Here is a 14,971-nt window from a genome sequence, read left to right on the forward strand (position 1 = left end):
TCCATGAATGCTACTAGATAATGAATCTTACTAGCCTGTTAACAAGGAATTAAATGCTACTGGTGACCAACTCTGCAATAATGAGGCTAGACACATACAATCATAGAGTTGGAAGAGATCACATGGGCCATCTAGTCCATCTCTTTGCTATGCCAGAAAAGCACAATCAAAGTATCCACAACAGATGGCAATCCAGCCTCTGTTTAAAAGCCTTCAAGAAAGGAGCTTCCACCACACTTCGAGACAGAGAGTTCCACTGCTGAACAGGTCTTACAGTCAAGAAGTTGTTCCTAATGTTCATGTGGTATCTTCTTTCCTGTAATTTGAACCCATTGCTCCAATTCCTAGTCCTACATGAAGTAGCATGAAATACGGGCCACTTTATTTTACCAGTTAACTATTTAAGATTAAAGCCTAGAAAATGTGCTAGAGAGACGAAGCAACCTAGTTGGGGTCTTAAATGGGTAAGTATCTATCTACCTGTGATACCCCCAGTACTCCCTTGGGTGAAAACACCTGATGCTGAGGGAAATCCAGTCTTATCAGTTGCCCACTCCAGTCAGTCATATTTTAGAAGACAGATCTAGGGACCCTGCCTCCCACAAGGTCCAGAACTAAAAAAGGGAGAGCAACCCCCATGCCAACCCCAAGGACAGGGTCCTTCCTAGTTCCCAGGACCCCAAACCCAAGAGCAGTGATTCTCAACCTGTGGGTCCTCAGGTATTTTGGCCTACAACTCCTATAAATCCCAGCCAGTTTACCAGCTGTTAGGATTTCTGCGAGTTGAAGGCCAACACATCTGGGACCCACAGGTTGAGAACCATGGCCCAAGAGGCTGTTCCTGAATCCAAATGGTGTTTCTAGTAGGCAACCAGATAAGTCCCTATTCCATTGTGGGTGGATTGTGAGAATTCAAAGAAGGCATTTTATTTAGGATGTCATCAAAACCATCTCCTTGCCCGTAGCACCAATGGCTATGTAGTTTGGGGTTCAAATTAGTTTCACAATATGCTAGTAACACTTATAGACACCCCACACTGACCTCTGGCTCCTAACGAACAAGCAAATAGAGTTATCCATCACCTCTCACCGGTCTCTGTGTTGCTCTGCAGTTTGCAGAGGAATTAATTTATCCTTTGCATTTAGACTGGAAACCAAGGAGGTTGGTGGGTGAAAATGGAAAATCATCATTTTTTAAAAGAATTGCCAGGTGAATTAAGGCTAAGTTTAGCAGTTGCGTAGACACTGTATATTTGCTGATAATGTTTAACAATTTAAACATCTGCCTATTTTATCCTGGGCACAGGAAATCTTGGCTTATCTTTTTGACAAAATATATGCGTGTGATGTTTTCCTTAATAAGACCTTTTCTGAAGTATACAAACTTGCAAAAACAGTCTTATTCTTATGATGGGTGCCTGGGCAGTGAATCTCTTGTTTGTGCACATGCATGCACAAAAGCACATAACACACATGGTGGGGGCACATAATCCCTCTGCTCTTGCTCCTGTTCCACTGATACTCTGGTTGAGATACAAGAAAAAAAAGAGTTAATTCTAGTTATAGATGGATTTAGAAACTGTTTGGATCTGCTACTTCCAAAGATTTCCATTCTGCCAACATGGGCACAGAATGAGGGAAAGCATACCCATCGTGAAGATAGCATCTCTTAGCCCACACCCTCTGCCCTACTTGCATGGGTCCTAGCAATCTCTCTGACATGGACTCTCCCTTCTGCTGCTGCAATTATCGTGCTTGGCCTACTTGAGAAATCTCTCTTAACTTAGTTCCCAAGAGAATAACAAAAGGATGGATGTTGAAAATAAGATGGACATGAGTTTCTTTTATACAAGCTACCCAATTCTAATTACACATAGGATTTGTCTTTAAAAAACCCCCATAAAACTCATAAGTTAACAAGCAATTTGAAGACAGACACACAAAATTAATGTTAATGTCAAGTGACAAATTGGGAGCCACGTGCAAAATTTGGACAATAATATTTTGATGGACTCTAATCTAAGAGATAGACACAACAAAGATAAAAGGAACAGTAAAGAGGAAAGTAGAAAATGGCACCAGGAATGGACTGCATTATTGAAATAGGTAAGAGAATTACAGTTGGGAAGAGAGGAACTGCACAACTGGGGAAAAGCTTGTGTCTGGTAGTGATTTGCAGATGGCCTGACGAAAAGATAATAGGAGTTGTAAAGTTGAAATTTGCATGCAGTATTTTGTCCAGAGTAAATGAATGAATGAATGAATGAATAAGGAATTTTTCTCTGATCGGTGATAAAGAAATGTAATATCTATTGTGTGAGGAAATGTCTTTTCTCAGAAGAATGACAGTTCTATTTTTTCCAGAAGAAGCTTCTGATTATTACAATTGCATATTATTTAATCATTGGCTATCATCAGTAATTCCTTAAGTGTGGACTTTTCTACCCCATTTATTTAAGCTAGTCATAGCATCTGAATACTCATCGTAATAAAATGGGGACATTATGATTCATTTTTGTAAAATATTGTACAATGAATTTTTATGTTGAGAGCTACACAATATCCAAATTATTAAAATTTTGACTAAAAAACAATTGATATTCATAAGCGTAAATATCTTTCTTAAGAGTGTAGTTCTGATTTGTTTGCAGCCATTGCTTGTGCACCATAGCACATCTCTAGATTTTGGTTTCTTTTGAAGAGAGTAGATTCTGTCAGAGCTTTAGGGAAATAAAAACTGTTTCAGGTCTTTAAAATGACTGTGGAATCTTATTATTTTGCCTCAGCATCAACATTCCAGATTTAAAAAGGGATATAAAAAGAAATGGAAGTAAAAATGTTCTAAGGTAATTTCAGAGGCTATTTCTGTAGATGTAAATGTGAAAATATTGTTTTCTTTAAACATTTTGTGCCTCTGTCTTTTTTATTGTAAGCCTGAAACCAAGTACTGTATTGATTGATAAGATGCTCTGGGAGCCTTGCTGGCCAAAGAATACAAATGTTCTGACAGACAAACAAATTCACACAAACTCTGTAGTACTGATGTAGTTGTGGTCATTCTGGCATCCATTTTGGATTTTAAATTTCCATTTTTTTCAGTGTCACAATGGAAAGCTAAGTTGTACATCAAGTTATGTGTCACACAAAGCCCTATGAAAATAATTTTGTTTCATAATACAATATGTTAGCTTTTCATCTTATGTTTCCAAGGATATTTGAGGCATGCTGTCAAAAGTGTGGGTTCCATGTAAGTTTATGCTACTATATAGTTCACATGAGTTATCTTGCTTTAAGATTCAATACTGAATTGTTTCATTAGGATACAAACTGATTCTGATGAGGATTCAGCAGATCAAAGTAAATTAAAATACACAGGAAAAAAGCACTCCTAGTTGTCTTTTTTCTCCGTGTCAGGCGTGACTTGAGAAATTACACGCAGGGCCTTCTCAGTGGTGGCCCCTCACCTATGGAATTCACTCCCCGGGGAAATTAGATCAGCGACATCCCTCCTTTCCTTTAGAAGGAAATTAAAAACATGGATGTGGGACCAGGCGTTTGGGCAATCTGGCAGATAGATAGTGCACAAGTGACGACCAGAATTGTTGGATTGGACAATGTGGAATTTGAATTTATGGACTATGAGATGATAAACGTTGAGCACTAGATTGTTTTTAAGGATTGTGATATATAATGGATTGTTTTAATTGTCTTAACTGCCTAATTGTTTAATTACTGTTTATATGTTTTATTCTTTTACCTTTTTGTTGTGCCGGCATCGAACTGTGCCTTTTTGTAAGCCGCCCCGAGTCCCTCCTTGGGGGTTGAGAAGGGCGGGGTCGAAGTGCGAGAAATAAATAAATAATGGTGATCAGATCATGATATGAATAAACATAACAGTTTAAATAATGTACCAGTAAGGCTTTCTCGCGGACCACCATGAGAATTTCGGTGGGGGGGGGGGGAGGTTTGAAGCCCCTCAACCCCCACCCACCCCCACCCCCCCGGCTACATGCCTGACTGCTAACTACTTTAAAAAATAAATGATAGCTGAGAGGAAGGTTACCTAACACACTGCTACTGGTGAAACAAAAAAGAACAAAAAACTGAAGTCAGGGTATGAATGATGTCCGACATGTTCACTGGAAAAAGCGGGTGGGGTGTCTGCTAAGAAATCTTGCATCAGGTATAACCCTATTTTGTGAGTAACAGAAGCCAGGAAGAAAACCAAAATTTAAAGCTATATGCCTATAGCTTTAAGTCTACAAGGTGTATGTGATTCCAAAGTCTGAAAGGGAACAGCAGCTAAAACAAATGCACACAATGTCTACAAATAACAATTGCTTGCATATCCTTGAAGTATACAAAATCCTTTACGCTACCTATGAAATGTGGTAATTCTTTGGAAACAGCACACACTGAGAAAAATCCAATGGTAATGCCACTCTAAAAGCTTCACATGTCATTACAGGCTGGAACAGATTACAGCTATTGATTGCTGCCTGGAGAATGTTCTTGCTGTGAGAACGGAAGACAAGCAAAAGTGACCGACAGCTCAGCTATTGATCTATTTCAACAGGGGAAATGCACTTCAAAATAAAGGTCAGAACACCTTTATACCACCTATTAGGCTCACTGCAATGTTCATCAGGACACTACAGGGACTAGTATGCCTATGCTGAACACTTCTGACTCCTATGCCATATGAAATAAATTGCATGGGAAAAGATAGTTGTGGGTATGTTGTTACCATGACAAAACTTCACTAAAACCTTCACAAATGTATAATTGTTCTTCTCCTTGCATTTGGTCTATACATTGGTTTGTATATGAGGTTTGTCAGAAAAGCTATGTTGGGAGACAGGTCAAGAGCAAGTGGACGAGGGAAAGGAGAATGGGCAAATGAGTGGAAGAGGTGCATCCAAACTGGCCAGAATTACACCTGGCCACACTGACTTTGATTATGCCTTTTTCCTATGGCCTTAGCTCCACACTCAATCTACTGCTAGAACATACTCTCTCCCACCCCGTCCCCCAGAATCTTGTCACATTGTCCAGGCTAAAAAATGTCCTGTTCTGGGTTGTTGTAGGTTTTTTCAGGCTATATGGCCATGTTCTAGAGGCATTCTCTCCTGACGTCTCGCCTGCATCTATGGTAAGCATCCTCAAAGGTGAGGTCTGTTGGAACTAGGAAAAAGGGTTTATATATCTGTGGAATGACCAGGGTAGGACAAAGGACTCTTGTCTGCTGGAGCTAGGTGTGAATGTTTCAACTGACCACCTTGATTAGCATTTGATGGCCTGGCAGTGCCTGGGGCAATCTTTTGTTGAGAGGTGATTAGATGTCCCAAATTGTTTCCTCTCAGTTGTTTTGCTGTTGTAATTTTAGTGTTTTTTAATACTGGTAGCCAAGTTTTGTTCATTTTCATGGTTTACTCCTTTCTGTTGAAATCTGGAACATCTAATCACCTCTCAACATTGCTCCAGGCACTAACAAGCCACAACAAACAACAGCCAGGCCATCAAATGCTAATCAAGGTGGTCACTATGTGTCACTATGCATACTCAACTTCTAGTTTAAAGAAAAATGTTATAATTAAAAATGAAATTAAAAAATCTTATGAATACATCTTTGTGGTCTAGCATTGTTCATCCTTTATGCATCAAATTAATCATTTTAAACTAAGTAGGAATTAATCTAAACATGCTATTTTTAAAAAGAAAAATTGCAAATTTTAACATAGTTATTCACAATGTCACATATTACTTTTGAACACATACCTCAAATGAAAACAGTCATCCTAGAAACAAATCAAATTACTGTTGGAAAAGGATACAAGCTTTGATAGAGAGTTATAAGGGACTTCACTGCTCTGCTGGCGTTGATGCATGTGGCGCGTATAAGATTTGGCAGCAGTTTTGCAGTCACGATTGCACCATCAAATAACGGACCAAAAAATGGTACCTGTCAACAATAAGATAATTATATGTAGTTAGTTATCCCTGGCTGTAATAACTCTCCCTTGTTTACACATAAGCTATGAACACACACATATATAACAGTTCTATGCTGCCATTTTTAAGGAAGGTAGTGATGTTTTCTATAGGAAGAAATGTGGAACTTTGGGGACAACTTGGAAAACCACCAAGAGGTGTAGCAGGCCAATACAAAAAATCAGTATTCTTTCCCCTTAATGAGAATGAGACCATTTGAGATGACTTGACACACAAACAGAGGACTACAAAGAGACTTGGGTAACAACCAGGTTTTCCAGGTTTTTTAGATGATAAACTCTGGCCCTGAGCTTGAGGTGTGGCACATCTCCAATAGTATAAAAGAGAAGTCTCAGGGCAAGAGTGATGTCTTGAAAAGAACATTTCTTTCTCCTTTGATATGGTGTTGATCCCTTTTGCAACAGGCTGTTTCAGCACAGCTTCTGTAGCACTCCAAGGTGTCTTGCTGGACACATCCTTCCCTATCTATTCCTTCAGTCAAAGCTTATCAAACTATGCATGGCACCAGAACTCAAAAAAGGGAAAATATTGAGTCGCCTCAGCTTTTGCTCCCTCAAAAATAGTTAAACATGGTACTGAAAGTGTACTGCTTTTGGAGATTTCTGTCCTAATGTTAAGATTTCTCAGTTCTGTTCACATCTTCCAGATTCTACCCTAAATGGTTTATTTATTTATCACATTTATATACCGCCCCTCTCAGCCCAGAGGCGACTTGGAGCGGTTCACAATTGGCAACAATTTGATACCTCAACAATTATAGCAAATAAAGATCCATAAGATCAGCAGGAAGAAATGGATTCATCAGTGCTATTTTTCTGGAAGAATTCTCCACTTTATTTTCAATCATCACCAGATAGACACCTTTGGCTGACTCTATCAAAACTTCATGCCCAAAACTGTTCCAAGCACCATAAAAAATGTCCGTCCTATTAAGGAGAAGTAGCAGCAAGGTGCTGGGCAAAGAATGCGACCATCTTTCTTTTCTGCTGTGTTATCAGAATGTGCTTAGTGCCTGTAAGCATCGGTCAATGGGAGTTGAAGGAGTCTGGACTTCGACTAGATGGGCAGAAAAATGTTACACAGGGAAACAGGTTATAGATAACTGAGAAGTATATAAACAATGTTTGAAAAGTAAAAATCTGATTTCTTTATCTTGGGCAGGTAGTATCCCTACTATTAAAACCACTCTGCCTTCTTGCATCATATAAGTTAATGTGGCCCTGCTTCCAAGTAAACATCCTGAATATGATGAATACCTGATAGAAATTAATTTTGTAGTTTATTTGGCAAACAAAGCCCTTCAGACTTTCAGCAAATGACAACTACAGAACAGCAAGCCTGGAAAACTCACAGCAACCCACTTATCTGTATTGGTTAGTTAGCAACAGCTAGTTATCCAGAACATAGTGTGTTTGTAGGATCAGTTGTGACCTTCCACTGACATAAAAAAGAGAATATCCTGCCCTATGTCCCTCAAACTATGGAACTCTTGAACATGCTGCAGCCAAATCCCTTATGATTAACTGACATTGGAATGTACAACTAAACAACTGACAACTGAAAATCCACAGTTGTTTCTGTGTGATCTCCCAACATCCCACTGATTTTGCTGATTTGCAGTTCCTATGATTCCTCAGCAATGGCTATCTTGGTGCAGGCAGATGAAAATTGCAAATGATGAGTATCTAGAGGCCTTGTCCGAGCGCTAAAACATCACAATGTAAGGCCCCTTAGTATGCCACAATCTCCATCCCTTTCCCCTGTTTCCTTCTAAAATGGCCATCAGTAACTTGTCTTACATTTTCATTATCTCTTACTATATCAATAAAACACCCCCTTTATGGAAATGCTGATTTTATCTTTCTTATTCCGTCCAAGGTAGTTTTTGAGGGTGCTTCACTAACTAAAGCTCCTTTGGTTATCCACACTTTGCTACTATTCATTTGTAAAAATCTTGTTTCTGAATTCTACTGCACTGATAGCAGCCTTTCCCCCAGTACTCAGAGCCAGAACTAGATAGGAAAACAGCTTCCCCAACAAAGCAGTGGGCAGCTTTGATGTTCTGGGGTCAAATTCTTGTGACCCTGGCACTTCTCACAGGCTCCACACACCACACACCACTTCTAGTTCTACCCACTTTTATATTAAATAAGACACGTGGGAATATATTTTGAAGACCATTCAGACTTGGTGGGACATCTGGAAGTACGCTTCTCTTTTTTCATAAGCAGGAGAATTGGGATAAGTAAAGAAAAGGATTAAAAGCCTTATGTGTCTTCGACTTTAGCAAAAGTGCAATCTCCTTGTGTTCTAGAAGGGTTTTCTCCCTGAATACAGGAAAGCAGACTCCGTATACTTATTTAACTTGATCTAATGTGGTAAATAACATAATAAACCTAATATTAATTTCTGGCACCAATGGTTTGTAGGTAAATGAGTGATTGGACCAGTTTTTGTTTTTGTTTTAGATAAGGAGGATTGTTCTCATCTGAGTTTTTGGACAACTAAGATGCCTCTCTCTCGAGTATTCGAATATTTGTTTTCATTTCTATTATTTAATGGGCCACATTCCCAGTATTATCAAACTGGTCTATATGGCAAATCTAAAAAAAGCTAACTACCATCTTGATTCAGATCTTCCTACACAGAAGCCATGTTAAGGATTATGCTGGAAGTGTATCAATATTCATAAGGCTGTTTTACTTTTTAGAGTGATCATTTGTAGATCAATAACTGTAGCTTATTTGGTATGTGTACACTCTGGGCAATTCATTATTATTTTAAAACTAATCACTATAACTTTTTGGATTTTCAGCTTGATGTAAAAGGTATATGAGAGTAAAATTCATAAGTTTTCGTATGTGGTAGTTTGATCTAAAATAAATAGGGATCCACCTAGTTATAGGCATTGTGATTTGTGTGTTAAGGATCTTAAAATGATAATATATTTTCATGTCTTCAAAATTGGATTTATTTGGGGGGGGGGGGAAGGCAGTCAAATTAAACATACCAAACTTACCCCAGTTTTAGTAAATCTGTAACGTGAACTTATAAGGAGTGAAGATATTTATTAGATCCGAAAAAAATGTTCATATATTTATGAAAAAATAATTCCAAATGTTCCATTTTGCTTCATTTTAATGACCAAGCAAAATGCTATTGTAGTCAATTAAAATATAATCACCATTTGAGTACAAAGGCCTATCTTCCATAGCAAACAATATAGTTTAAAAAGCGAGTGAATGAGTAAATTATTGTACCAAATGGCTGAGAATTAATCTCTGATGACTAGCTGCAATCTAACGAGGCATCTGTGTCCCAGGGAACTCTCCGCGTGTCCCTGGCGGTATGCACAGTGTGTCAGAGTCTGCATGGCATTCTTTGTCCGCTTTTGCAGGCAGCTTTTCGTCTCATTGTTCAGAATATCTTAATGCATCTGTGATGCGTGGAATGCATTCATACTAACAGACTTACTATTGTTTTCTCCCAGAAGCTTTGTTGAGCAAAAGACTACATCACAGTCCCCAATAATTATATTGGTTAATTAATCAAGACAAAAAAGTTTGCAAATCACTGCCTGGTTGCCAAGCAGGAGGATAAAAAATGAACACAATACAGATTGTAGCAATATAACAAAAGTAACAGCTATCGGCACAGAGATTCTTATATAATGAAGCTATTAATACTAAATCGGTTAATGTTAACATTGCTCCAGGTGTCTCTACTTAGATGCAAACAAAAAGGCTAACATTAATTCTATAAGAGGCCAAATGTTACCATGGATCCTGAAACCTGACAGAGAAACGGCAGCGTTTTCATTTGATTAGGGAACACAATTTAAATACCAGGGACAACAGCCAACAGTCATTTCTCTCTACAAGCCTTTTCATTCATTCTAGGGTTAGTAGCTGGTGAAGAAAAGGTCAGCCACATTTGCCCTGGAAATGTCTGGATTAATTTTATTGCATTGTTATATTTTAAATGAAAGACTACCACTTTTTCACATTTGGTATTTTTCTCTCACTGTTTTCCTTCTTCTAGTGCACATGATGCATCAATTTTATATATAAAAAACCCCTGAACAACTACATTCTAAAACTATCTTTCTTTCATTCCATATATTACACGAAAATTAATACACCAGACATGGTAGCAGTTTAGAATATACTTCTGTGTAGAAAAAAAAGTAGCTTGTTTAAGAAAAGTATTTTGGGGGAAAATAATTAGTGTCTAAGGATGCAGTTAACTGACCATTTAGACTATATTTAATCCTTACTTTATAGTCCCTCCTTGAATAAGCTTGCTAGCCACCATCTCTTTTCTTTATTAAGTAAATAACTTTTTATTTGTTTTGCATTTTTAAAGATTTAACAATGTTCCTAAGATTTAATAATGTCTCTGATAAAGAGGCTGCCTCTTTACTTTATATACCTTCTGTTTTATTATTTGTACTACTGCATTCACTTTGATTTTATATTTTAGTCTCATGTAAGATGCTCTGAAAAACAGCCAGCTGAAGAACAAGGTGAGAATTTTTCTAAGCCAGTCAAATGATTTATAATTACTATGTAAAACTAGGTGTTTTTTTCTTTCTGGAAAAAAAAACTTCACGATTAGGGAGGCAGTGAAAAATTCAAGTTGATTTTTCAAATATAATTCATGGCAACAACATTTTTACCAAACCATAAGCCACAGGGTGACAGAAAGATGATCTACCATTTTTTGTGTGTCTGTGGCTCTTCTTTATCCTAAGTGCATTTGCCTTTTAGCCATCCATATATCATTTGATCCTGAATCTGTACCACATTTTCTTTTTGTATGGTGTCCCAATGCCTCAAGGCAATAGCAAGAGCTGCCTCAAGAACCTTGTCTGAGAGATGCCTGTCTGCCATTCTCTTAAAACACATTAGACAGCTGCACATTTTCCTCCTTCTGAACAATGCCACAGGGCTTCCTATGGAAATATGTACACTGAAAATCTGTGTAAAGTGTACAAAAGTTTAAAAAGTGGAACACTCAAAAAACAGGCTAATCTAGATAATTCTTTTTCAAAATTGTGGGAATGATAAAAAACACACAACAGGGGGAAAGTATAATGGAAGAACATGCCAACACTAAAATGACAATGACAACTACCAAATGTGAGGATAAATATATTATCCTTCATTCAGTGTGGCATATGCATGACAAATTGTTTATAATAATATGTAAGCATGCATAACTGGAAGCATGACTAAAGCTTCTTACCATTCCAAATAAATAAGCTTTGGAAAGGAAGCATAGCATACTAGACCAAGACTTTTGCAGAGTGGAACTGAAACTCTTGAACAGGGATGTAAGTCTTTGTTGATTTTGTTCCCACAGAGAAGGACAAAGTATTTGCTCAATTTTCTCTGCATGGCAAGGATGTCTTCAAAAATACTGCAGTTTTTGAAGATATTCTTGCAATTCAGGCCCCTGCTGCTTTGTTTTCTTGCTGACTTGCCCCTCTTATTCTCCAATTTCCCTTCTTCCCTGTTTTCTCTTTTCTCTATTCTGTTCTCATCTTTCATTTTCTTCTCATTGATGCTGTTCCTCATCTTCACTCCTCTACTTTTTTGAGCTCCTCCTGAAATGCTCTAAAAGATGCAGCTTGTGTTATTCAATCATATACTGATACTTTGTGTTTAATTTTAAAGGTATTTTAATTATTAGTACTGGTTTTTAAATTGATTGATAAATGCCTCTCAACCGAAAAGCTTCTATGTGTGTGTATTTGTGTATCTGCAGGTGTATTTCTTTTTCAAGAACACTCTCAGAATTTCTCATGCTCAAGAAGAAAATTTGTCTCAATGCATCGAAACAGGCAACTGAAAGAAATGGTAAGCTGCAGCATATCTCATGCTTGAGATGTTTTCCTCTGGTGAAAAATAATGGTTTGGTATGGCAAACAATGTATTTTGCACAAAAACAATGGTGCCTCCCAAATGCAAGTAAGTGCATCAAAACTCTCACAGTTAAAAGGCTTTGTCTTGCCGGTAAGAATGAAATCAACAAATATTTGCATTCATACTATGGCTTCTTGTATCTGAGGGACAAGGTAAAGAATTAGAAAAAAAAATACTGAAATAAGTGCTAAGACATAATTTGTCCTCAACATATGCTTCACGTGACCCCAATGTCCTGGTAACTTAAGTGAAAGAGAAAGCTTTACGAACAGCCCGGAAATCCAGCAGAACAATATTTCCATTTTACTGGAACAACAGTTATTGAATGGATCCTAGCTCTTTTAACTAGAAAGTGTTGCTCATAGGAGGCAGAGTTGCAATTATATTTAAGGTTCTGTCTGGGTTTATGTGTTCAATTCTAAGTCGGGCTTCACACACAGAGTTATCCAAGGGTATCTCCTGGTTTGCTTAGCTTGCCCATTTTGGACTTTTGACCTCAACTTTGTTTGTGTCTTGCTTGATTTGAGTCTGTGTCCTTTGGATTAATGAAAAAGTAACACAGCATTATGTCCTCACCCAAATTATCTGCCCAGGTTAGATCCCCACCTGCATGAGAGTGACATTTGGGACAATACAGAGAGTTCAATAATCTAAATAGACTGAGAAATAATATTGAGACAACTTCCAATTGTACACTGAAAAACTATAAATATTTCAAACAATAGCAAATCTATAAAACACATTAAAATAATGAGAGAAAATTTGATTAGCAAAAGCTTAAAAGTCTGAGAAAATAACAAGGGCAAAAATACATTAGAGTGGGTGCCTGGTGAGCATCTACTGGGAGAAATTCCAAAGCCAGAGCTCCATTCCCAACAAAGTTTGAGAATAAAGAGCCTATGATTGTGATCTTGATGGCGCTGAACTGGTACATATGGAAACAGCTTCCAGATACCTGTGTCCAAGCCATAATGGCGCTAAGGATAAAGAACCAAATTTTGTCTAGTGCCTGGAAATAGGTTTGGAGCAACTGCAGTCCCAGTGAGCATTCCAGCAGCCATAGCATGAATAATCTTTAAAGACAGATCCGTGTCTACGTATAGTAGTGTAGTTTAACACTATCTATCCATCACATTTGAATCAACCAGTTATCACAGCAAACTTGTATGAGGAAACATGCAAAGTTGTATTGTCTTATCCTTAATGTCACTGAACAGCTCCTCAGCCCCCCAAGACTGGTTTTACAGGCAATAATACTAAAGATGACAACAAACAGTAGACATCCCTATTACTGTAAATATTCATTAAAGCTTTATTTTTACATTATCATTATACAATGTGGGATTACGTTGAGATTCATTGTCTTATGGAGATTGTTGATTGCCTGTCTACCATATTGTTGTATTCTACAGTTCTGTTAGCTAATCTTTAGAACTAAATAAATTATCAAAACCATACCTCTGGTTTCTTCATGATCTCTATAAAAAACATATGATTCTTCATTGGATAAATAATAATTAAAACATCTCCAAAATCTGTTGGTATAATGCCTCTGCGATAATTCCTGGTGTGTTCAGACCAGACAACATGAATTTCATCATTTCCCAAATGACGAAGCTGTAAATGCAAATTGCTCAGCTATTAATCAGAACAACAAAAACAATTTGAAATTTTCAACTGTTGAATTACAATGCTGACAATATATATGCTTCAGCTGCGAACAGAAACTTATTAAAAAAACACTAAAATAACATTTTATATCCCAAATATTTGCTTTTGTGCTCTTATGGGAGTCTAGTCTATTATGAATCTCACCTTGCTCTGGAGTACAAATGAATGAAGCCTGAGGTGTTAAACTAAAACTTTATTTAGCTCTCATTTCTTGGACAATGAAATATCTAAAACACTTTGAATAAAATGAGTAAAGAACAAAAGAAATGTATCATACTACTGCACTACCATGTGATACACAACCAAAACTAATAGCAAATAAACTATTTGTTTTGAGTAGCGATTTTTGGAAGATAAGATTATATCACTCATTAGGCTAGCAGGAAAAATTGCAAGTATCTGCTGTGTTCTGCTAGCTAGAGGTTCCATAAGTGTTAACAGAGTAACAAAAACAAGCAATACTAAAGTGGATGAAGTCAGCTTTAATTTAAAGCATTTCAGAACTGTAACAAACCATCAGAAACAGTAGTATTTAAAGATAAAACCCCCAATTATAATGTGCCTGCTACATCTAGTAAGATTTGGTTCTTGGACCTCACATTGACACAAAGAAATTCAGGTGACTATAACCATATTATTAAATGGTAGCAACATAAACATGTATGTTTCAGCCTATCTGCACTCATATCACCATTTAATATTTGGGATGTGGTGGTGGACATTGAGGATCCAGAACCTATAGATCCGCAAGGCTTGCTGTATACTACATTGAAAAATAAAGAGAATTAAAGTAACATTTATGAACAAAGGGATTTTTTTATGTTCAGATCTTTGCTCTAACATAACACATGGATATCAGTGGTTACTTTGTGTCTTTGATACAGGTATTGTAAAATATTCATAGCGCAGTATTCACTTCCAAAGTCCACATGCATATTAATATTCAGAGTAGAAAAGACTATGTTTTTAATGTTACTAATTAATGCATATTAATATTCAGAGTAGAAAAGACTATGTTTTTAATGTTACTAATTAATTAATTAATTAATTAAGGAGCTGGGGGTGGTGACGTCCGACAGGGAGCTCTGGCGTGGACTGGTCCGTGAGGTCACGAAGAGTCGGGGACGACTGAACGAATGAACAACATCAGTTACATCCTACTTTAATTTAGTCAACTACAATATGTTCATCTAAAGTAGGGCTATGAAGAAGCTTCACACATTCCCACATCCTCATCAACAGCAAAAAACAAACCTTCCAAGCATCATGAAATGTTTTCCCCTTTCGCAAGAGCACAAAGACTAATGCATCTTAAAAATGCAGAAAAATGTTTTTCCTGTGTGTAACACAACGTTTTTTTC

General features: G+C 37.2%; 1 protein-coding gene across 4 annotated transcripts in view; it reads right to left on the bottom strand.

Moving 5' to 3' along the window:
- The window catches only part of RALGAPA2 (Ral GTPase activating protein catalytic subunit alpha 2), a 158,284-nt gene that overhangs the window by 40,085 nt on the left and 103,228 nt on the right, over positions 1 to 14,971 (bottom strand). For all 4 annotated transcript variants that reach the window (XM_060774081.2, XM_060774080.2, XM_060774083.2 and 1 more), the window contains 2 exons: positions 13,398 to 13,556; positions 5,835 to 5,962 (listed from right to left, as the gene is read on the bottom strand). In XM_060774081.2, the coding sequence (XP_060630064.2) occupies positions 5,835 to 5,962; positions 13,398 to 13,556 (287 nt within the window). The remainder of the gene's footprint in view (positions 1 to 5,834; positions 5,963 to 13,397; positions 13,557 to 14,971) is intronic.

Source organism: Anolis sagrei, chromosome 4 (assembly GCF_037176765.1).
Source record: "Anolis sagrei isolate rAnoSag1 chromosome 4, rAnoSag1.mat, whole genome shotgun sequence".
Taxonomy (NCBI): domain Eukaryota; kingdom Metazoa; phylum Chordata; class Lepidosauria; order Squamata; family Dactyloidae; genus Anolis; species Anolis sagrei.